Source organism: Colletotrichum chrysophilum, assembly GCF_026319265.1.
Source record: "Colletotrichum chrysophilum strain AFK26 chromosome Unknown scaffold_36, whole genome shotgun sequence".
In the NCBI taxonomy this organism is placed as follows: domain Eukaryota; kingdom Fungi; phylum Ascomycota; class Sordariomycetes; order Glomerellales; family Glomerellaceae; genus Colletotrichum; species Colletotrichum chrysophilum.
In genome coordinates this window covers 221,935-245,879 of record NW_026517323.1, presented here as the reverse complement: position 1 = coordinate 245,879, position 23,945 = coordinate 221,935, and the positions used below count along the sequence as shown (strand labels likewise).

Sequence of the window (23,945 nt, the reverse complement as noted above, 5' to 3'; positions counted from 1 at the left end):
TTGAGGGGTAAATGTGCCGCCTGCATCCACAGTGCCCCTCGCTGAGGCACGTGAGAGGTATGGGCTCACACTGTCTTGCGCACTGGACCCCTCCACCCTAATCGGGCACCTGCGCTTGCTTTTCTCTCACCTATGGCAACCTGCTGAGGTACCTTGCCCTGCCTCAGCATCCCGGTCATGGCCAGGTGCAAGTGATTTCGATTTCTCGCCTTTCTTCAATGACCAAGAGTTTGTCGCCCGACACTTATTCTTCGCTCCGCAATTTCAATCTGCGGGCCAGGATCTTACTTGTTGTTGCACCATACCGGTTTTTTTGGAACAGCATGGCAGTTGCTGAGTCGCAGCAGCAGCACCAGCCATGGACGCCTTACTCGCAAAACTGGGAGCCCAGGCCATGAATATGGCCATACGGTCAGGTATAGCTCTGACCTCGACCTACGCTTTTTCCCAGTGTTCACGCCTGATGAAGACGGTGGATGACAGAGCTGTCCGTTCGGAGCTGAAGAAACTCCAGAAAACCCTCGACAGCAACATTAAGGTGGGTGTTTGCCATGAAGGCCACCAGAGCGGTGTGACTAACACGCCTCTAGGTCGTCTCTCCAGCCATTGATCTTGTTGAATTCAAGTAAGAACTCCTCGAGCAACATCAAGCTGACACAAGCCGCTAAGCTCTTTCCAGGTCTGGAAGAGGCAATGCCTTCTTGGAGTCCGCTTTACCCCTGGCCAAGGGCCTTCATCAGGACATCATCGCGCTCGGCCGTCGCGTAGAGCAGGCTGCTGAAGCAGGAGAAGCGCCTCATGCCGCCGTCCGGCGCAGCATCGATGGAGAGCAGCAACTTGCCGAACTGAAGGCCATCATCAACGACATGAAAGATCTCCTCGCCCGTATCGACAGAGATATACCGCTCTTGCACATGGCTATCACTGCGTCGGGTGAGAGTCTAAACTCGTCAATGTCTCCCAGCATATCTCCGTCTAGACTGTTGCAAGCCGGCATGTTTCTGACATTTGGAGACACTCAATATGCTGCCGACCCATCCCGGCCGGTACAGATAGGTCCGGCTTTCACTTTGTCCCTTTACATGCTGTTCATCGGCCACGCTGCACCACATCCCAAAGACCGACTGGAGAAATTGGAAACCCATCCGAGCACACCTCAAAAACCGCCGCGCAGCCCTCTTGGAGTGTCGACGGAGGCATATGGGTTCGAAGAGGGCGACAGGAAACCAGTGTGGCAGGAAGTCATCCACAAAGCCAGAGTACGACTGTGCCGGACACCAATGGACCACATTTTTGATGCCAACAAAGGTTTTCGAGCGGGGCGTACAAGGGGCCAGACCTTCGGTGAATCTCACCCCTTTGGTCCGTCTCGTCCCATGGGGCAGCACAATGAGTACGCGTACCACTTGGAGATTATCGAGGACCTGGACGACGGCCGTGTCCATGACGAATTGGATGCCCATGCGGCCGCCTACGACGATATCAGCTGCGCAGGTATACGGGAATCCATACCAATTCACCAAATTGCAAAAATATTCTATGCCGACACGGGCAGGATTCTAAACATTGGTAGCGATGGCCTGGACAACAACCCGGTTCTTTTGTTGAAACGGGACATACTTGCAAAGCCACCGTCACAGGTCCAGGAAGAGATGATGGCATATAGCGACGATCCTGCATCTAGGACGGCGTCCGAGACTGGAAGCAGTTTTGGTGACCAAGACGAACAGGATGACATTGACCGGCAACTCCGCGAAGAGAGCGCTGCGCTTGACACCCTGGAGGAACTACCTAAGTCGCCAATGACTCCACTCACGAGGCAATTTCCGAGCCATCTGGATCCTGAATGGATTGCCTTGGAGGTTTTTGAAGAAGACGAGGCAGAGAGCAGCGAGACGGAAGACGAAGAATTTGTGGAAGAGGGAGGAAAGTTTCTCGGAGTGTCGCCGACAACGTCTGCTGCTACACCGCCTGCTGCCAACTCCCGGAGAGCAAGATCCTCGTTAGACTCGAGGCTCGTAGCCCAGATCCAAAACATGTCTATGCAATCGTCGTCTCCAGTTAGAGACGTGCGCACGCCCCCGCATCCCTACACTCAAGACTTGGCGCGTCGTACAATGGACAATACGGATTCTTTTGTGCAGCGCTCGCCTTTCGGCGCGGTGACCACATCGTTGTCCCTGATGGAGATGCTCATCAGGCTTACAAGTTTGCAAGAATTCCAGCAAGCGTCACATCTAACAATTCACGACCACATCCTGACATTTTTCCTTGAAGAGACATCGACCACCGGATTAAGAGGAGAGGAACAGCTGCGGGCTAGAACGGAAGCGAAGCGGCGTGTTGGTTTTGATCCATACACTGATACCCCATCTAGATGATAGAATTGACGCAATAGACATGAGTATATGGCCAAGGCCCTCTGCTTTACATCGTAAGGATCAGTAAAGAGTGTTGGCGACCCATTCATATCGCGCGATAGTCATGACGAAGGAGACGACGACGTCGTCGATAACGATAATAAAGACAACGATAGTAGCGATAGGAATCAGGATACATGCGATGAGAGGCGACGACGACAATAGCGGGCACACATGAAACGTAGCCGCTATAGCACGGGAAAGCTAATCGTGAGAAATGGACCACGCCTATTCTTTAGACGTCCACAGATTGTGGTAAAAAGAAAGTGAGCCTTTACGTTCAGCGGGACTCATCCATACTTGTATGCCCACTGCCCAGACTAGGTACCGCAGTAGATGAGGCAGAAGGCACAAGGATGGATATCTCAGCACACTGCCTCATTCAGCCACGCTTAGCACCGCCACAGGGACCCTAGTCAGCTCCGTTCACACCGTTGTGCTGTGGCGTGGCGTCGACCCGTTGCCCATCCGTTGCTGGGGAGAGATATTATGTCATTGGTAAACGTGGTGGGTGGTAGGTACTTCGTGCATTCACTCTGGTACATACCCACGCACAATTACCCCCCAATCCTGCACCCATATACACGTCACACCTTTTCTGGACGTGACGAGAGAGCTTGCGATAGCCAAAAAGCCCACAGACTTTGGAGACCAAGCTTTGAGCATTCCAGGTCAAATTCGCTGCTTATGAGTCTCTTGTGAAGTAGGTTCAGCCCACAATTGCTTCTTTTTTTTTTGTTTGTTTTTTGTTCTTCTTTTGGGAAACATCCCAACGAAGCTCGGTGTCACTAACCCCTCCTCCAACATAATAGAAAGCCTAGCGCCGACTTTTGTTTTCGCCCAAGAAGCAACATAACTCTCGAAGAGCAAGCCAACATCTCCAAGTCACCTTGCAAGCAGCCGCCGCTATCTATCCCTGTAGGCGAGGACCAGTCGCGGTGTTCATACAAAACAATCATGGTCAATCAACGCCATCCCGTCAAGGGCCCTTTGCGCCCAATCAACCCCAACGACGACTCGCACTCCTCTGGCAGCCGCGAAGTGTCGAAGACATCAACACCTAGCAAACAGGCTCATGGCACCCAGAGTAGCTCTGCGAGGCCCCAGAGCCGTGGCACAGCCTCCCTAGATCCCGATTCGCTATCCTCCAGATTCGACGCTATGCGTGTGTCAACCACGCCCAAGGGCAAGCCGCCGCCAAATGCTACTAACATGTCTGCTCGCCGCACGCCACCTCCACAACGGTCAGACAGCCCCGACGTCGTTGAAATCACCAGCGTCGATTTCAAGCAACCTTCATCGTCGAGACCAAGCTCCAAGGAAAGCCAACCTAGTCAATACGAGCAATCAATGCTGCACTCTGAGGCCCTAGAGTCATTCTTTTCAGACACCAAGCGGCACGACCCCTTCCATCCTTCTTCGTCCCCACGGCCTGTGTTTGGCCACCCGACCAAGATAGTGTCGTCTCTTAAGCAAAAGGCGGCAGGCATCTTCAACGAGCGAACGTCTCGACCCGAGCATCACAGAGCTCAGCAGGTGTCTGTACCTGCCGTACCACTGTATCAAGACCAAAAACCTGCGCCTCTCACTCTCTACAGCTCTATCGGACCCGATGCGAACCCATCCACATATCGACCGACCGGCAACTTTGGCGATGCCGATTTCTACACCGATCCAGCCAAGGCTTCTGCGGACTTGAAAGCACTCCTGGAGGGCGGCATGGAAGATGACGAGGAGGAGGATCAGGAGAAACAGGATACAGAAAAAGACGGCAAAGATGGCAGTATGGAAGGTCTCAAGGTGAAACTCCTGCCTCATCAAGTCGAGGGTGTCGAGTGGATGAAAGGCCGTGAACTTGGACCCGTCAAGAGAGGCAAGGTTCCCAAGGGTGGTATCCTGGCAGATGACATGGGTCTTGGCAAAACTCTCCAAACAATCGCTCTCATTCTGAGCAATCAGAAGCCCTCCAAGGGCGAGAAGGGCTACAAAAAGCATTTCGATGGCATTGAGAAGACAACATTGGTCGTGGCACCTCTGGCCCTGATCAGGCAATGGGAATCAGAGATCAAGGAGAAGGTGGTGAAATCGCACGGATTAAAGGTATGCGTTCACCACGGGCCCCAGCGTACTAAGCGCTTCAAGGATCTCGCGCTGTACGACGTTGTCGTAACTACCTATCAAGTGCTTGTCTCCGAATGGGGCCACTCGTCAGAAGACGAGAACGGTGCCAAGGCAGGATGTTTTGGTCTTCACTGGTGGCGTGTGGTCCTTGATGAGGCTCACACCATCAAGAACCGCAACGCAAAGTCGACAAAAGCTTGCTATGCTTTGCGGTCGGAATACCGTTGGTGTTTATCTGGAACACCAATGCAGAACAACCTTGAAGAGTTGCAGTCTTTGATCAAATTTCTCAGAATCAAGCCCTACGATGACCTCAAAGAGTGGAAGGAGCAGATTGAGAAGCCACTCAAGAATGGCAAGGGTCATGTCGCTATTCGTCGTCTCCACAGCCTGCTTCGGTGCTTCATGAAGCGTCGCACGAAGGAAATTCTTAAGGAGGAGGGTGCCCTCAATCCTGGTGGCAAGCCAACCAAAGAGGGTGAAAAGTCTAGTACCGGCTTTAAGGTCACCGAGCGCAAGGTTGTGACGGTTGCCACTGCATTTTCCCCCGCGGAACGCCGCTTCTACGACAGACTGGAGGCTCGAGCTGATGAGAGCATCGAGCGCATGTTGAAGGGCAAGGTGGACTATGCTAATGCTTTAGTCCTGCTCCTGCGACTTAGGCAAGCTTGCAACCACCCGAAGCTGGTCGAAGGAAAGCTTGACAAGGACAAGGATGCACTCTCGACCGACGCGGGCCAAAAGAACGTATCGGCAGACATCGACGCCCTCGCCGATATGTTCGGTGGCATGGGCATCGTCACAAAGACCTGCGGCATTTGTGGCCGGGATCTGCCCAAGGATATTGCCAAGAGCGGGCAGGATACTTGTCAAGAATGTTACGATGATCTTGCATACTTCAAAGAGCATGAGACGCCAAGAAGAAAGAAGCCCAAGTTTAGAAAGGGCAAGCTAGGCAAGGTGAAGAAGATTGTAGAGCAGAGTTTGGTTGCCGATGATGAGGACGAGAGCCCACAGAAGCCCAAGTCTCGGCGGCCTAGGCAACGCAATGTTGTCATGGATAGCGACGACGAGGAGGCGGAAGGTGACTGGCTCGTTCCCGAGGACCAACAAGGCCAGCTCCGCATGGGCAAGGCCGGAGGTGAAGAAGATGAGAATGCAGAGGGTGGCGGAGACTGGATCGGATCTGAAGACTCGAGACACGGGTCTGAAGATGAAGACGACGGCAGCAACCTCGACAGCTTTGTTGTCAAGGATGATGGGGTCAAGCCCGAGGACGTGGATGATAGTCTTGTTTCAGACGACAGCCTTCCCTCGATAGCAGCGATAGCATCGCAGCTCGATGAGAAGTATAGGTCATCCCAGTCCTCCGAGGCTGACTCCAAGTCTGACTCGGAAGAAGATACCGGGGTCGACGAGTCGGAAGTATACTCTGACCGAGACTCACGCTACAAACCTAACGGCCAGGTATCGCAGATTCTCGCGTCCGCCAAGATCCGCCAAATGATGCAGCTACTGCACAAGGAGACCGACGAGCACAAATTCATTGTATTCTCGCAGTTCACCTCAATGATGGACCTTGTGGAACCCTTCTTCCGCAAGGAGGGCCTCAAATTCACGCGCTATGACGGCAGCATGAAGAACGACGAGCGCGAGGCTAGCTTGCACCGCCTGCGCAACGACAAGAACACGCGCATCCTGCTTTGCAGTCTCAAGTGTGGCAGCTTGGGTCTCAACCTCACTGCAGCCACCCGAGTCATCATTCTCGAACCCTTCTGGAACCCTGTAAGTTGTTGGACCAATAGACACGCTTCGTCTGTAGCCTAGGTCGCTAACATGTAATCTTTCCCCCCAGTTTGTTGAGGAGCAGGCCATTGACCGAGTTCACCGCCTCACACAGACAGTCGACGTCGTCGTCTACAAGCTCACCGTCGAGAAGACGGTAGAGGAGCGTATCCTCCAGCTGCAAGAGAAGAAGCGTCTGCTCGCGGAGACGGCCATCGAGGGAGGCATGAAGAAGGACGCGTTCAAGCTCGGCTTCAAGGAGATCATGGATCTGTTCCGCCGCGATGACTCTCACGGTGCCGGTGCCGAAAACCACGACAACTATGTTGACCAGTCGCGCAGCACCTCGGTGCGAACCAGTAGACAAGGCTCCCCCGAGATCGGAATGCTGCAAAAGGCCCGTAAGGCGCCGAAGAAGGCGGAACACGAGATGTTTGGTCGCCGATGGTAGGCGAGACAAGACTCGGCCGTACCTTTTGTCTCCTATTTTTCATGCTTAGATGATGGATTCGGTGACGATGGCGGAACGATAGACGGTGCAGAGACGGAGAGGCTTTGTCGCTGAGATTCATCCCATCACAGCATTTAGGCGTACCGCGATAAGGGGAGGGAGGCATCTGCAGAGTAGCAGCCCTGCGTGGCGTCTATGGTGATTTACGGTGTTCGTATTAGCCCATGATTTATTATGAAACGAAGACAAGAATCATTGCACGCAGGTAAGGAACAATAGTGACGACCTTAATCGAAACCAGGCCTCCAGATTGCAGGGCAAGTTGTGCCAGACAAAAGATCCGGCCGGCTCCAACCCAGAGAGCTGCCCAAAACTCTTCCAAACTCTATGCACCAAGCGTGACGACGCAGATACGTGGAACATATTTTTGATGTCAAGTATGGTACAGATCCTAATTACGTACTGATCAGCCCCCTTCCCCGTCATGCCTTTCTTGATGTCCAGTCGACAAATTGCTAGTTGTGGGTATGAGTGAGGCTCTAGGGACCTAGCGGGATACATTCGTTTCTCCCCTTGCACTTTCATTCGCGCTCCTTGAGCCAAAGCGTTCAAAAACATCACTGCCAAAAGACCTCCCATAGAAGATGGTGGAAAACTTCGCTAGCGTACCAGAATGAATGTTGTCATTAAACCAACTTGGTCCTTCCTTCTAAACTCAATCTCTCAGTGAGTGGCAGGCTCCGTTTCGACTCGTTCCTGCTCTAATAAACACCACTTTGGCGGTAGTAATCGTGGGCAGGAGGAGCACTCGGACCATCTGCCGCAGCACCAGGAGGAACGTATGCTCTGTACTGCGGCTGTGCTCCCTGGCTTGGCAAGCTCTGTCTGGCGTCATAGGCAGCTCCGCCGGGCTGCAGGGGTGGCGGTGTCAGGACTTCAGATCGAGCAGGGCCCGGAATCGGCGGTGCCGCTCCGGTCGGCACCGGAGGAGGGGCTTGAGTCGGGGCGTTGTTGTAGTTGTCCTGGCCCTGAGTCCCTGGGGGCTGGTAACTTTGATACTGTGGCTGTTGCGGGGCAGATGGCGCAGACGGTTGCGATGGTTGCGCAGTCGGCGCTGATGGTTGGAAGGAAGACGGCGGCGGCGCGGGTACGGTGGTGTTTCCGACGGCTGGACTAGAGGTGTTGTTGCTGTTGTACGGATCATCCTGAGAGTAGACCGAGGATGTGTACGTGGCGGCTGAGCTCGGGTTGTGGGCCGCGATGGGCGAATCGTAAACAGAGGTGGCCAGCTCCTGAGCACCGTATGTGCTCTGGGGTCGCTGGTTAGGAGGCTGCGAGTAAGCAGTGTAAGCGTTGGCTGTAGGAGGAGGCGATGTGTTAATTGGTGCCGGGGCTTTCCCCGTGGACGGAAGGCGGGGATTGTGTTCACGCTGGGGATACGGATGGTTTTGCGCGGGAGGCGGACCACCTGCTGAGGGCACCTCGGCACCGGCTACGTAGAAAGGAGCGGGTGTCGCTTGTGCCGGACGCTGAAAATTCGGCGAGGGCGTAGACTGGGGGTATTGTGGTTGCTCTATATACAACTAGTCAAACTCGATGCACTTCAAGTGGCATTCAAGGTAGTTCACCTTGGGGCGCGGGAGTGTAGAATCTCTGCTCCTGCTGCTGTTGAGGAGGACCCTGAGCAGGATACCCTGCCGCTGGCCCGGTTGGGCCTGGATACCCGCCAGGGCCTGGTCTCATGGCGTATTGATGGTAGCTGGGCTGGGGAGGGTGTGACATGGAGGATTCCAGCAGGGACTCGTAGTCACGGCGAGCCTTGATGAACTTCTCGTTCAACTGCGTGAAGTCATCTGTCCAGTGTCAGCTTTGGGTGCGTACGACGGGTGGAGGAGGGCATTCACCCTTCTTCTGAGAATACTTCTCAATAAGCTTGATCAGCTTGGGCCGGATAGCCAAGGTCTGGTGGTAGAGTTTCTGCGGAGGTGCTGTCAGTCAACCGTATGTGCCCCCCGCCTGAAGGCCGGCCTTCAACTTACAGAAATTTCCTCGTTATCCTCCTCTCGCGGCGCCGTGTTGGATGTGCTCAGCAGCGTCAGTAGCTTCTCGACGTTCTTGATCTCGGCAAAAACCTCGGCCTCCATCTGAGCCTCGCGGGCCAACTCGTCGGGGGTGGGATCTGTGAGCTTCTCAACGTAGTTGAGAGGGAAAATACCCGTCTTGCCTTTGAGCGAACCCCGCCACCAATCCTTGTAGACGGACTCTAGCACCGCGATGACGTCGCCCTTTTTGAACTCCAACTCACCGGGCTCCGACGGAACGAAGTCGTATAGCGCGCGGACCCTTGATACGGTAGCTGCTGTCGTGCCCGCGGGCACAGGTGTGGGTTGACTTTGAGGCTGAGGCTGAGGCTGGGAGGAAGATCCAGGTGCAGCAGATGAAGAAGAAGCAACGGGCTCGGCAGCCTTCTTCTTGCGCTCCTCATCCTGCAGCGACAACTTCAGAGCCATCTGCAGCTCGTCCTCCTCCTTCTGGCGATCTAGATCGGTCAAGCCTGTCTTCTGGGGGGCCGAGGGGGCTTGCAGGGTTGGATTGCTCTGCTTCAGTCGGAAGTAGGCGTCGTACATGATGCCAAGGTCTGCATCTTTGCTGAACATGTCGGACCATTCCTTCATGCGCTCAAGAATCTTGGCCTTGACTTGATTATGGGTGTTGCGGTCGTTTGCGAGTTTGAGCATGGCATCGGTGAATGCTCGGCTGGAGAGCTCTCGGTGCATGTTCTTGCCACAGTTCTGGCTAAGGGCGTTTGCGAGCTGGTGTAGTGGCGATGAGGTCAGCGGTCGGCTCTACGGGCTGGGGATGACGATGATGGGAAGCGGGGAAACTTACCTCGAGAGTATACAGCTGGACGTTGGCGTTGCGATGGGCCAGACGCTTGATCATGGCTTGTACAACCTCCTTGGGGCCATTTTGGTCGCTGCCGACACGGTCGCAAACCTCGATAATGGCTCCCCAGTCTTCCGAGGTAAGGTTCTCGTCGGTCGCCTTGGCTAGACGGAGGACACAGGTTAGCGAGGTGAGGCAGCAATCACGATACCGATGCCACATACCGACGCCCTCGTCGAAGGGACCAGCAGCTGCTGCTCGGAACATTTTGGGCAGAAGCTATGAGCCGCCGCAAGTGGTCTGTACTGGTGATTAAGTTGGAAGATGTGTCGTGACAGGCAGTTGGGTATTGGATGCTTAGTGCCAAGAATGTCTGCGACGAGGCAACAGCGATGAAGCGTCTCGAAGTAGTAGTGAGCAATGGTGACACACGGCGAAAGGCAGGGGCTAGGTCGGTGATGTTGATGTTGGGTGGGAGAGAGGTTCAGCCAAGTGAGGTAGGTTTGAAAGGTATTGGAGCCTGGTCGGACGTCTGGCCGGTCGAACAGCCTCGCTGGGGTTGTTTGTCGGTTGATATCCGTCCCGTACACCACAAGGCGCGGCAAGGAAGGCGACAGGTAAGGTAGAATTGGTCACCGTGAATGCGAAGGCATGTATTCAGTAATGGGTACGTAAGGTCGTTTGCGGTGCCGTTGGGTATTGTTGTAGGGCGAAGAGGCAAGTGTACGCTCAGGTAAGGTAGCCGCAGGTTAAAGCAGGCAAGGTATTCGTAGGCGGGTAGGTAAGGTGAGGTAAGGTATGGGGAGGGGGGCGGACGGACCGACGACAGACATGGACATTGAAGCAGGTGCCACGGTCCATGAGGTAAGGCAGCAGACAGCGGGCAGCAGGAACCTTCCATGCCTACCTGGGCTTAACGTAGCATGAAGTGGGCAGGTGCCTGTAGGAGGTACTTTTAGCTGCCAAATGCGAGGACAGTGACCTGTACTCCACCGCATCGCAGCCAAACGCGGACAGGTTCTCCGCAGGCCCACTACCTGAGGCACCTCACCTTCACGCTGGGCCCGTCGTCATCATCAACCCGCACACTAATATCTGGCGTTGGGCACCCGGAGGGAGGGGCTGAGTGGTGTTTCGCCCACGAATTACGCGGACTGCGACTGCGACTGCGACCGCGACGCCGCACCGCCACATCTGTGGACTGGTGCCATGTCGTCGCCTCCACAAGATTCCGTGCATTCGTCAATCCAGATCCCGTCCGCAACGCCCTTGAACAGAAACGCTAGAACCGTCGTTTAACCAAAGCCGTGCCAATACGATGTTCCTCATTTTATTTTTGCTCGAACCGGTGCTTGCTGGCTAGTTTGAATTTATTCATGGTTCTTAAGGAACCCTGCCTCCCGTTGCCGACTTCCATAGCTTGTTGAATATTGTGGACCATACTGCGCCGTACGTGCGCCACACACACAGGGGGGGAGGGGGACTTCAAGTCACATCCGCGACCTCCACCCTGATACCCTTCGCCGTCGCCGTCCCCTTCTTTATTGTTTCTAGTTACCGGAATCCGCAACTACCCTCGATCGAAGTAAGTTCTCGAACCTTCCAACTACTAGCCTGTCAGCCAGCCAGCCTGTTTTCTAGCATTCGAGACGACGACAGAGAAGGCGGCAGAGAAGGTAGCCAACAGACACGGGGCACCGCGGAGCATGGTCCTTTTCGACATGCTTGCCTTCGGCGGGACTTGTATGCGCATGCAGTGACGACGAATGGCTTGGCAAAATTCTAGGAAAAGGTGGACGTTTCTGGTTTGCCAATGACGATAAGCACTGCAAGATGAAGACACCTCTCTGCCTAGACTAGCCTGTGTCTACGCCAACCTCTGACGAAGCGCATTGTCATCAGCGTGTGCTCCTCAAACCAAACCACCCAATTGGAAGGATATCTTCATCATTCCCCGTCGTCTTGTTCCATTATGCCTAAGTTACTACACAAGCTTACTTCTTTCGACTTTGGTGCTGAGCAAAGTGGCGATATTGGATACCCTGCCCCATATGTGTACATCTCAGTCTTTATACATTCTCTATCAAATCTGTAGTCCTTAACCCCCCTTACTCCTGTCTTCTCTGCTGCCATGTTAAACCCTTGGCCAGCGTGCAAATCAACCAACCAACCAACCAAACGCCTGAGTACCGTACTGCCCAATCATGATGTATGTGTAATGGCGCATTCATTCCTGGCAAGCTTCTGTTCTTGCTGTCATGCCGTCCCGGTTGGCAGTACCCATCACCGGGGGCTCTGGAGATTGCACTGAACTGCTAAGTGTCCATAGCGCTCTGCGTCTCCGTACTCTCGATTGCCAGTGATACAGCTGTCTGGCTCAACAAAAAGTCAACAAAAAGGTACCGTCTACCATCCTCTTCGGCTGATGCCACGAGGTTCAAAATCGCCGCGGCTTCCCGAGCCAGATCCCACGTTGCCTCCACCCCGGCCTTCCTCCAAACTTCGACGTGACTGCGCGTCCATTTCCGACATATCGAAAAGCAGAGGCTCTTCGTCCATGAGGTCATGTTCGCCACGCCCGTACCGGCCGCTGGATCCCGTAAAACTACCTCGTGATGACTGAGGAGGTGTTTGCCCGCGGCCGCCTGTTGATCCCATGCCGGCATACCGGCGTCTGCCAAAGGGCGAGCTGGACGGTGCAAGAGCCATCAGGCCACCTGGTGGCTTGGATCCTTCAGAGGAGCCTTGTCTGATCATGTCCGCCGAGCCTGAAGACTGTATGTCGCCGGTTGGCTGCAAAGATGCCCCCTCTCGGCGAGAAGACGATTCCGCCTCTGTTTGCCTGCCCAGGAGCATGCTGAGCGTCGGTGGCTCACGGTCTTCTGCACCTAAGCTGATGCTGCGGTTGGCCGCAAACGCGAGATCGCCATCGTCGTCATCTGCTAATGCCCGATTTTGCTGCGCGACAGAGCTCGAACGTCTCGGGTGTATGCCGATTCTCGGAGAGATGGGAATGTCAATTGCAGTGGTGCCATCTTGAGTGACGGTGTCTTCCCTGGGCATCTGCGTTGTGTCGCCACTAGTATTTCCACGCTCGCTGCGGGGCTGGCTGGTGTTGTAGTTGATGATCGAGTTTTCACTCAAACGGGAAGGTACGGCTGGGGTGTGCGGCGTGTGGGGGGAAAGAGGCTTTCCTGGGGAGGACGATACTGAAACTGACGCCGGCGCGGCCATGCTCGGCACATTCGACAATTGCCGGCTAGAAGAGCTTGATGATCGATGCATCTGCATTGAAGACGTCATCGAATCTGTGAGCGCGTTGTTGGACTCCTTCATCATGTGGAACCTGGACAGCTGAGCAACAGTCCGGTTTGTTGCCCATTCGCCCTTCTTGCTGGGCTCGAAACTTTTCAGCGTCTTCTTGCTGTCCAACGCTTTCAAGAATTCAGAGATCTGGTCGTCGTCTGTTTGGAGTGATCCGGAGCTACCGCCCGCTCCTGCTTCAGCAAGAAGACCAGAGCCAGGCTGGGCCACGGACGACGAGAGGCTTTGGCGGCCACTGCTGCTTTGCTCGTCATCGCCTGTCCTGCTGGGACCACCGTAGGATAACTTCCCCTTGCGATGGGTGAAGCTGCTGCTGTAACGACTCGTCGATGACGGTCGAGGAGAGCCCAGAACCGGGGCATCGCCAGGTTGAGGGCCGCCGCGCAGAGAAGCAGGCATACCTACTGTCAGTGATCTGCGGTTGCGAGGTTGGTTGAGCGCGTTCAGAGCAGCAGCTCGGGATGCTGGGGATGCTGGTGACTCGGAATCCAACGTACGGGGCACAGGCGACCCGGAGAGGGAACCTGCTTTGAAAGGCTGAAATGAAACAGATGGTCGGCGGCCAGTGCTGCTGAAGCCCTTGATGGATGGTCTTGCTGCCAAACCGGAGACAGGTAAGGAGCTTGGTGGATTTGGCTCGATATTTGGAGTGGTGGATTCTGGCGGTGAACTTGTGTCGGACCCAGGAGCTCGCACGGCTTTCAAGGCTGATATGGGGCTGGTGCCCAAAGGACCATCGCCATGAAAAGTTGAAAGACTGCCATATGTCTGGTGGATGTCTGACAGGTTCCGGCTGCGACGATGCGATGGAAGGGACCCAATTTCAGGGTCGATTCTTCTGCTTTCTCTCCTTTGAGGTAGCGACGGCTTAAAGAAGTTCTCATCCACACCCATGAAGCGAGAGCTCAAAAGCGACTCGGAATCATCCACCCGGAAGTTGCACTCGTTCCTGTACGTTACTGAAGCATAGAAGCGGCCCACGGGAATTTCCAAGTCGCCAAACACGTAGTCGGTCACGACATCCGGGCGGCCGTCATACAGCGGATGCCGAAGCCGGTCGATGCCATCACTCTCTGGCTCGCCGGTTCGAATGCGACACCGCGGCTCTAGCGACGGGTGAACGCCCTTGCCTAGCGAGTGTTGCGAGAATTTCCAAACTGGAAGAATTCTTGCCGCAGCGTAGAGCGAACGGAAGAAGACAATGCTCTTCTTGTAAATGGTAGGTAACGTTGGACCAAAGTCATCAAGATCGTTGGTGGGTATCGTTTTCAACTCGATGCGCCATCTCTCCAAGATGACTTCTGTATTCCTCTTGGCAGGCGTGGGACGACCGTCGTCACTCGAGTCGGACGAATTTAAAGCCTCCATAACATCCCATCTCTTCCCATTTTCGTCGACAATAACCAGACTCTGGCTAGGGGTCAGGCGCGAAGTGTCGAGGTATGTCTCAATAATCAGAGGCGGTGGTGTATTCTCGAAGCCGCCGCAACTCCTCCAGATGCGCAGCTCGTCTTTGAAGTCGTCGAACTCTTCGGTCTCAATTTGAAACTGCGAGAAACACGAAATCAGCATGTCTTGACCCATGACAAACATATTACCACAGTGACTCACCCATTTGTTCAGCTTCTTGCTCCCAGGCCCGCGAGTGTGGTATGCTGGCTTCAGATCTATACGCGATTGGAGGACGACTGAAGCGGCCTTGGTGTGGAAGTTCTACCCAAAGTTAGCTTCCTTGCATAGGCCACTGTCTCCCCGCGCCCTGCCTACCTGGATGATCTGGTCCAATTTCTTGACGGCGTCGGCCGGAGGACCAGCACCCGGAGGAGTTTCGGCGGTCGAGGAGCTGGCAACGGCAGATTCTCGGCCAGAGGTTTCGGACGATGCTCTTGCGCGAGGACCTAATGATGCTTCTCTCGGGTTGTTCGTTCGGGACGGGTTCGTTTGAGGAGAGGAAGCGGGGGAGGAGACCCGCGGGGCGGGTCGAGCTTGTTGATGCATTTTGCTTGGGGTTGTGCGGCCCCGAAGGGCAAGGAAGGGTGGATAATGATCTGTGAAGCCGACAGACACCTGGGTAGTTGTCGACGCAATGCTGGAAGCGCGATACAGGTGCGCGAGGTGGTTCTAGACGAGGAGCGGAAGGGTATTCTTGGTGTCGACGTGGAGGCGGTACTGGACCTGCTCATCCATCCTACATCACAGCTTAACGTCGTTGGATGTCTCGAGAAGCCTCAATTTCGAAGCAGTCGGCGAGGGAGAGAGGGGCGAGTCGAGGGAGCGGGATGCGATGCGGCGAAAGGTCTCCAGCGGAACCCTTGGAGAGGGCGGGCGCGGCGCGGCGAGGCAGGCAACGGCGAGCAGGGCAACGTGAACGTGAGGACTCGAAGTAGATCGAGACGAAGGATTAGACGCCGGGGTTGTTGTTGGGTTGCCGCACGAGCAGGCCAAGGGGTAGCAGGCAGAGCTGCAGGGCGAAATGGACAGAGACGAGCTATGTTAGGCGGCCGTGGCTTCGACCATGGCTTTCGGTTGCCTGAGGTAAGCTTCGACGGCTTTGCAGAAACCGGGGACCTCCTCCCAAGCACGTCCTCCAACAACGACAACAACAACAACAACAAGAAAGCGAACGTCGCACAGATGGGATGGACGGTGACTTTCGCAAGCAGGTTGTTAAAGAACAGTGAGGGTCGATATGCAGAGAGCTGGCGACGCAGTGGTTGTCGAGACGGAGTCTATCGGTGCAGGTGTCATACGCTCAATGGTTGGGAGTAGTGATGAGCCTCGTGATCGTGGACAGGTACCGTTCCGTCATCGAGTCACCTGCTGGGGCTGGGGGGTTTCAAGCGAGTACTCAAGATCAAGTGAGAGCGGTGTGCTTGAGATAGGTTCGTAATGAGCCCGGAAATGCAAAGGACGGGCAAACAAGAAACAGGCAAAGATCAGACGGTATATGCTAGCTCGAGCAGAGAGAGAGACTCTGAGAGTGAGGATGAGGAAGAGAGGGCGAGAAGTAGCGATGTACTACACTACTGGGCAAGGACAAAACTGGGAGACCAAGTCAACAAAAAGAACAAAAAACGACAAGGCGTGACCAGAAGGGCACGGGAATCGGAATTGATGATGCAGAGCGACGGAATGAAGGGGAACAGGCAAAACAAAGGGTTTTTTTTTTTTTTTTTTGGCTGAATGATGCAGAAGCCGGTAGATAGAACAGACAGCAGAGAGAGCAGATGGGGAAGGGAGTGAGAAGGTCAAGAAGAGATGGGGAGCCAAAGTGAAGGAGAGGATGACATGGATGTCTCTGGGTTCCTGGCTTGGAGCTTGACAAGGTTCAGTTAGACTGGGCGAGCAAGCAAGCCAGCAGCAGCACGGCGCGACGACCAGAGAGGTGGTGATGAGCGAATGCGTGCGTGCCTCTCCCTCCAAGGTGTCTACCTACCTACCTACCTACCTCCTTAGGGACCGGGACTGCGACTGTGACTGTGACTGGGGGGGAGGGAGGGGGGGGTTTGTTGCCGCTGCACTGGTGCTCTAACAAGCATCCGTGGGCCACGGACCATGCACCGAGGCAGGTGTGGAGACGGGGAAGGGGACGAGCCTCCACGTCGTGGTCCAGTCCAGTGTTGGTATCCGTATGAGTCCCGGTCCACAGCCAGCGCGTGCAGGTGCCGGTGCAGGCAGAGGCGAGGCAGGCAGGTACCTACCTACCTTAGATACCTAGCGATGAGATGGGACGGCGATGGAGACGGGAGGGGTTGCACTGTCTCTATCTTTCTGTCTGTCCTTCTGTCCTTCTATCCTCACTATCTCTCATCTTCCCCCCTCTCTCTGCCGGTATGAGTTTCGCAACATCGGGCCAAGACTGCGAGGTTGACGTGCCCTTTGGAGTCATCCTGCAAGCCTAATCAACAAGACTCACCATCGGCAACACCTGCAGTCACTGTCATGCCATCCACGATCCCCGATACGGCCGCCCCAAATCCACCTTGCTTGGCTTGCCGCTGATTGCTTCCGCTATGCGTCCGAGGCAAGGGGGAGACCACTGGACCAGACCGGGGACACTGACAGTGTGTCTTGGACCACCCCGGACCTCACAATGGCCTCGCCCTCAAGTTCTCAACCCCAGCGTGGAGCCTGAGCCTGAGCCTGAGCCTGGCCTGAGCCGCACCTCATCGCCTCAGTCTCTCAAGTATTCTTGTTGGCTGCACCGCATCGCCGCATGGCACGGCGCACAACACGCAACCTAATGCTCCGCTGCTCCCTACGCAGTACCTTACACTACCTACCTCACCACTGAACCCGCAGTGATACTTCATGCATGCACTCTGAGGCGAGCCTCCCCAAGCAAGCCAAGGTATCCGTAGTTGGGTACCGCATCCTCGACTGCCAGCTGACAACCAGCACGACGATACCGGACAGGGTTATCCACGGCAACGCACTCCAACGTATCTCGGCCCATCTTTGAGGACATCGGCACCCTTGCCTCATGCCTTGATGTCCTGCTTCTTCCACTTTCCCCTGATAGCCCCGTTCTCTGCGGCTGACTTGCCTCGACCCCTGTGACATGACGGCCAGCAAGGTCGTCGTCGTCCGCAGTCCACCATTGACCATCATCAGCAACAACAAGAACAGCCACAAAAACGTCAGGCAGCACGCAGGGTCCAAGAAGGCTGTTGATACGACTCGCCTCAGACGCCATCTATGGCCTAAACGATACCACCGCCCGCCGGCCCTCGGTTGATCCCGGAAATCGGCTCTCTACCTGGCACTGGCACTGACACTTTGAGGTGGAAGCGTCCTGGCAACGCCCGCCTCCATTACCCCAACATGCCTTATCTCTGTCTCCTTCAGCTTCCCTCCCTCAGACTGTACGGTCCCCCCCCAAAAAGAAGCACCATCTATCTGTCTTGCGACCTATTACCTCTCTCCGTCATTAGCTGGCTCCTCGCATCCATCACCTACTTCATGTAGCGCCTGCGCCATCTGCGGCAGTCCAAATCAAGCAGCCAAGCGACCGAGTCATCCTCAATGAACTAACAGCACCAACCAGCACGTCAATCTCCTCCAGGCCCCTCCTCCTTCTTTCCCCTCCCTTCCGTCATTCCTTATCAAACCGCCCCGTACACCTCATGGAGCCGCCCGCCTCCCCGATAACGATAAGGTGAGCAACCCCCAGCCCACCCGACTCCACGTCCACTCCGCTCCAACGGCCAACACAACGCGAACCAACCAATCGTGAACCCACTTGCGGCACCCGACCCTGCTGCAGCAGGTGAGGTGACTTTCCTCGCTTCTCGCCTCCGCAGATCGGACCCAGTCCCGATGCCATTTGCCTTATCCGTACCTACCTGCCCACTGCCTACAATCACCCAAGGTGCCTTAGTGTGTTGTACCGCGTATGTAAGGTAGTGTGCACAATACGCTATTTCCTACCGACGGTTACGCAGCACCCGCCGCCCCCATCCAGCCGCCCCCATCAATACGGACGGCATGGTACTTCTAAGAGAGCCCGCCGATGAAGCTTACGATTCGGGGTAACCTTTCTTGGCAATGTTTCTCGTCACATGGCGCAAACGGTCTTCCAACATGACTTTCGAGGCCCGTCACATTCCCCATGTTAGCGTTGCGGATTCTTCTCGTCTGCGCTAGCACCACCATCACGAACACTGCCTGTTCAGACGGCATGTGCACTCCTGTGTGCGAGTGAAGTCTCTCTATTCTCTCTCGTGTCGTCTATTAGCCCATGGGGACGTTTCAGGTTTTGAACAAGTCCGCGCACAAAACTCTTGTTGAAACCATCCATAACAGCCCAAGTCTTCTGGTTTGGCCCCGTGAACTCCTCCCTCCCTCCCATGGACGCCTACAAACCACGCAAATCAAGATGCCGATGCTGATGTCGGTGCTTTACCACCCCTGCCACGTCCTCTGTGGCTCCGTCCTCGGGAGTTGTTGGACGCTGGCCCGCCCGCCGGTGGCTTCGGCGAACCAAGCGCCTCCGCGTTCCCAGCGCCGTCGCCTGAGGCCCCCGGCGGCCCGGCCCCTTTCCCCTTGCCTCCTCCCCGGCCTCGCCTGCCTCTTTTGCTGTCCTTCGAGCTCCTCTCGCCCTTGGCCTTCCCCTTGGCCTCTCGCCTGGCCTCTTCTTCCTGCACACGCCTCGTCTCCTGATCCCACCACTCCTGGAACTCCTGCTCCTGTTGAATCTCCTGCATTGACCTCTTCGCAACGGCCTCGCGCACAATCTCTTGCTCGCGCTTTTGTTGCCCGATAATGTCTGCCATACTCAGCCCCAAGGTGGGCTCCGCTTTGGGTGCTGGAGTGATGTACGATTTGGAGTGTGGAATGAGCGGCTTCGCGGGGGTTTGGCTCGAGGTGCCAGGGACGACTGGAGAGCTGCTGCCGCGAGACTGGCCCGGGAATCGCGTGTCGGGCGACGCTGCGCGTCTAGGGCTTGCCTTGTCTGGGGATTCCACTCCAAGTAAGGATGACTTGGCGGGAGGTGTCGGCTTCGGGGAGTCCTTGATCATGGTGTCTCTGAGAGACGTCTTGGGGCCGCTCTGCACCGACATCCACGGCGCCGTCTTGCCCGCGCCGGATTCTTTGTCCCACGCCACTTTGGGCTGTTGAGCATCGGCTTCCAGCACAGCCTGAGCTGCAGCTTGAGCCTGCTGCTGCTTTTTACGCTCCTTCTGCGACATCTTTGGTTGAACTGGTTTGGGCGAGGCTTCCTTGCTCTTCTGGGCGGCGATTCCAGCTGATAAAGCAGACTTTATTGGAGTCTCGGTCAAAACCTGTCGCAAGTCCATCCTTTCCATCTGAAATCCGGATGAAGCCCACGGATTACCAGACTTTGAAGCGTTGCTACCACCGATATCTTGAGGCGACCGCGAAGGGCTAACACCGAACTGTGCAGACCTGCCCAATGGAGGGCTGACAACCTGAAATTGGGGCGACCCGGCCACAGACTGTTGCTTGATATCTTTCCATGGCCCTGGGAGGGATGGTAGCTGCTCCAGCTCCGATCTCTTGTTCTTGGTACTTGCAGCTTGTTGCGAGGGCGACATGAGAGGGCTAGCCACGGACGGACTCTCCTCGTCCATATCGAACATCAGATCGGCATGGGATTCCTTAGGCCTCAAACTGGGACTGAAAGGTTCATTGCGACTGGCCTTTGACTTGCGCCGGCCTTTGTCAGCGCTGGGAGAGGCAAAGCCAACGCCGTCATCAAGACTTCCAAACTTTGTCTTGAACGAGGAGGAAATCTTCTTGTCGTCGTCTCTCTGCGTTGATTTGAATGCCATCTCTCGCACCCTGCGACGACGTTCTTCGTCAATGTCGAGAGCGAGGTCCGGATCCTTCTCAAACAGCAACAGCTCCGCCCGGCCACTTCTGGCAAAGGGGTACCGAGCAAGCTGGTTCTCCCGAACAATGTTGTCCAGGTCCTCCAATAGTTCTCCCTCCAAGTCATCCAGCAAATGGTTCTCGAGCATGGACTCCATCTGCAGGCAGATGTATTCCAGACCCGCATCCTTGAACTCCGTCACTGAGCAGGGGCTGATCTCGTTCAGTAGAAGGGCAATGTTACGAGTCGTAACGAAACGCGCAATAATGAATTGGCAGATCTGCGATAGCCGGTCCAGCATGAGCTCGTTCGCAGTGCTCATTACGCCCATGACCAGCTCGGAAAACTCATCGATGTTGACAGCGCTTGTTTCATCAAACAGCTCCTTCCCGACGTCTGCGTAGAGGTAACGCAGCACGTACTGAAATGCTTCTGGGTCGCAGTGGCTGAGGTCGACTCGTACCAGTTCTTCTTCGTCGAGTTCGGCACGTCGGCCTGCAAGCCACATGCCCCGAGCTCGGCCATGGAACAGTCCTTCAAAGAACTCGCATCGCTGGCGCATAAGTTGACTGTGGATTGGCACCTCCTCCCCGTCCAGCTCGATCAATGCATCGGCATCCTCGAAGTATCTCGGATCTTGGATTGCTTTGGCGAAGTCCTTGTCCAAAGACTTCTCGGCCGTCGTCTGTAGGCGCGCAGCTGCTTCTAGCTTCATCATATCCAGCTTCGTGGCCAGCTTCATCAGTTCGTTGCGAACCTGACGATACCTATGCGCTAAGGACGGCGCTTGACGTGTGTGGTTCCAAGCTGGAATGACGGTGTCATCATAGCAGTAAACAACTAGGTTTAGCAAAGATAGTACATCAATAGCGTCGAAGGTGATGATCGTTTTCCCGTCGTCTTCTCCAATCCGCAGAATTTGAGGTATTTCGCGATCGCCACCGTTTCGATACTCACTGAGTGCTTTTCGTAGAACGGGGCTCCTTGCGGTAAGAAGCCAGGCATGTACTGGCACCTTGATATCTGGACTCGAGGAAGTACGCAGTTCCAAATCAAATTCAGAGTCGGAAGCCATCGAAAGAAAGTGGCACAGATCGCGCTCCAGATCTGTGGATTTCAGAACCTCATACGGCAGCAACCCAATTCGGTATTTCAAGTCCTCTGATTTCCAGAACCCGAGCGTGTCCTTGTCACCGGGACCTGGCACTGAAGCTTCGAAATCGCGTAGAACAAGAAGAGACGCAATGTCTTCCCACAGCGACTGCTCGTTGACATTGACCTGCTCCTTCATCACATGGCAGTCTTTTCGAATTGCCGCGAAAGCGCCAAACGTAGAGCTCCTCACGGCGACAGCGTTTGTGACACTGGGTACTCTCTGGAATTTGAAGTCTTTCCTTTTGATGTCAGCCGATCCAGGGATTGCGGCGTCCTTCGCTTTGGTACGCTTGATACGCCTCCAGACTGCGCCGGATTCCGTGCAGATGATGACGGCGCCGTGCTCGCCTACGCTGACCGACTTGACGCCATCCTTCCGGGCGTTCCAGATGCACTGGGGCGTGGTGACTGCACCCTTGATCTTGGATGGGTTTGTTGTCGATGTTGCCGAAGGAGTCGCGTCCGCTTTGTGGTTCAGAGCCATGGTAAATAGGTCTCCCCTCGTAGTGACCGCGGCGATCGTCTCCCCTCCCGAGGTAATGCGGCTAACCTGATTTCTAGCCGAGTTGTACCGCGTCGACATGGATGTCGTGAACTGTTGGTTTACAAAGACCTCCGGGGACGGAAACTTGACGAAATTGTAGCCGTAGCTAGTGAAGACACAGACACTGCTGTCGGCTAAGAGACAAGTTGTCGCTTTGTCGATGGCCGATACAGCGACGATGGGGGAAGAAAAGAGAGAGGCAGCAACCTTTCGGGGGATTTGTTGGACTTCCAGGGACCTCGAGTCGGCGTCCATGAGAGCCAACTGACCAAGGTTTTTGCCCCAGCAGAACAGGGACGTGGATGTGTGTGCCACAGAGTGATAAGTTGAAGCTGCCACGCCGACGATGGCCTCTTTCTTGAGTGTCCCAAACACTTGTCGTGGGGTGGTGCTCATGGGCTCCTCGTCTTGTCTGACTGGCGGCGGTAAGCTGTATCCGAGCTGGGAGTTGCTATTGGAGCCCCAAGTCCAGAGCTCGCCTGCGTCGGTGACTGCCATGCTGTGATTCTGGCCAAGTGCCACTTGCACTACCTTCCTATCGGACAGACCTCCCTGGACAGGAACGAAGCGGAACTGCGTGTTTTCGTCGCCCAAACCGAGGCGCCCGCCGCGTCCAACGCCGCAGACGTATAGGTTGGAGGCTGGGTCGGTTGTGAGAATTGCCGTGTGCAACTTGGAAAGGATTGCATCTTGAATGCGCAAAGGCCGATTTCTGATTAGGGCCGGAATCTCCTCCATGTCCATTGCATCAACCGAGACGTTTGCCCCGTGATCAGCCTCATTCTTCGTCTTTGTGAGATATTCCTGATAAAATCTCCGCACAAGTTGGTCCGGTCGCTTGAGCGTAATTCTCTCAGGGAACTGGCGATCGTCTTCATCGCCTACACCGAGAGATAGGTTTCTATTGCTTCCAAAAACGAAGAGCTCTTCTCCATCGGTGGCACCGTCGAGTGCGGCAACGGATCTCATCAACGCTTGGCCTCCATCCGAGCTGCCGTCATCCGAGTCCATGTCTGAATCATCAGAATCTGTAGCATCCCCAATCGTTCTAATGGCAATGGTCGAGTTGTAGAGATCGAAGGGACTGTTGCCTTCGCGATCTTTCATCTTGATGAGCTGGCCAACCTTGGATACAGAGGTGCCCAGGGTCTGTTCCGTCAATATCTTGCGCTCTCGCTCGAGCAGCAGGCGCGCGATCGCTACATTTCCCGTGTACAGAGCCCTGTGAAGGGCATTCCAACCGCTTTCCGGGTCTTGCACATACAAGTCTATTGCGGGATGGTCGAGCAACGCCTGGATGAAGAGGATGGCGTCCGAGGTAGTCGATGAGGCGGCACGGAGGAGGACGGTAAGACCAGCATGGTCACGGCTGTTGATCTCGAGCCTACCCAAAGTCGAGTTCGAGTTCTTGGATGAGCCGGAGTTGATGCCTACGGCGGAAGACTTGCGAGTTTTGACATTGCGGGGAGAAGTCCCGTATCCTCCGGGACTGCCCCCCAGAGGCCCCGCGCCTATGCCCGGGCTCCTGGTCGCCGCCTGCGTCGAGTGAGCGGCCGGGGCCAGTAGACGCCGAAACCTTTCGACATCGTTTTCCCAGTAATATTTCCAAAGTAGATGACTCATGGGCAGGGGCAGGTAAGGAACCCTTCAAGCACTTGGATGGCACCTCGCTGTGAGTCTCTAGGATCACGGCTTGTTTAAAGGTGCAGTTCCGAGCGCGAGAAGAGCGGAATGTTGGAGAATCGAGAGGAAGAGGTCGGTATCGATCGATGGAAGAGCCCAGAAATTTGCGATGTCACGAAGCCCTAAAGGAGGATAGGGAGCGGTTTATCGATGTTGCCACCTGGCTGGTGAGGTTCTAGCTTGTTGAGGATTCGATGCAGCGTCGAGAGGAGATGCGATGTTTTTGATAGAATATTCGGT

At 55.3% G+C, this 23,945-nt stretch overlaps 5 protein-coding genes across 5 annotated transcripts; 2 read left to right on the top strand and 3 right to left on the bottom strand.

The window, feature by feature from the left end:
* Positions 1-358: 358 nt before the first annotated feature.
* Positions 359-2,381, top strand: COL26b_005397 (uncharacterized protein; the record flags this gene model as incomplete). The annotated part of the gene is made up of 3 exons (XM_053178245.1): positions 359-538; positions 591-625; positions 680-2,381. The coding sequence occupies 3 exons, from the start codon at positions 359-361 to the stop codon at positions 2,379-2,381; spliced, it is 1,917 nt and encodes a 638-aa protein (XP_053037836.1).
* Positions 2,382-3,377: 996 nt separating this feature from the next.
* Positions 3,378-6,777, top strand: COL26b_005396 (uncharacterized protein; the record flags this gene model as incomplete). Its single annotated transcript, XM_053178244.1, has 2 exons — positions 3,378-6,326; positions 6,397-6,777. The coding sequence occupies 2 exons, from the start codon at positions 3,378-3,380 to the stop codon at positions 6,775-6,777; spliced, it is 3,330 nt and encodes a 1,109-aa protein (XP_053037835.1).
* A 761-nt stretch (positions 6,778-7,538) lies between these two features.
* On the bottom strand, positions 7,539-9,930 carry HSE1 (ESCRT-0 subunit protein hse1; the record flags this gene model as incomplete). Its single annotated transcript, XM_053178243.1, has 6 exons — positions 7,539-8,350; positions 8,406-8,630; positions 8,682-8,754; positions 8,817-9,590; positions 9,667-9,827; positions 9,888-9,930. The coding sequence occupies 6 exons, from the start codon at positions 9,928-9,930 to the stop codon at positions 7,539-7,541; spliced, it is 2,088 nt and encodes a 695-aa protein (XP_053037834.1).
* Positions 9,931-12,069: 2,139 nt separating this feature from the next.
* Positions 12,070-14,985, bottom strand: ATG13 (autophagy- protein 13; the record flags this gene model as incomplete). The annotated part of the gene is made up of 3 exons (XM_053178242.1): positions 12,070-14,535; positions 14,599-14,700; positions 14,755-14,985. The coding sequence occupies 3 exons, from the start codon at positions 14,983-14,985 to the stop codon at positions 12,070-12,072; spliced, it is 2,799 nt and encodes a 932-aa protein (XP_053037833.1).
* Positions 14,986-18,860: 3,875 nt separating this feature from the next.
* COL26b_005393 (uncharacterized protein) lies at positions 18,861-23,645 on the bottom strand (the record flags this gene model as incomplete). Its single annotated transcript, XM_053178241.1, has 1 exon — positions 18,861-23,645. One exon carries the CDS (start codon positions 23,643-23,645, stop codon positions 18,861-18,863), a length of 4,785 nt encoding a protein of 1,594 aa, XP_053037832.1.
* Positions 23,646-23,945: the final 300 nt, after the last annotated feature.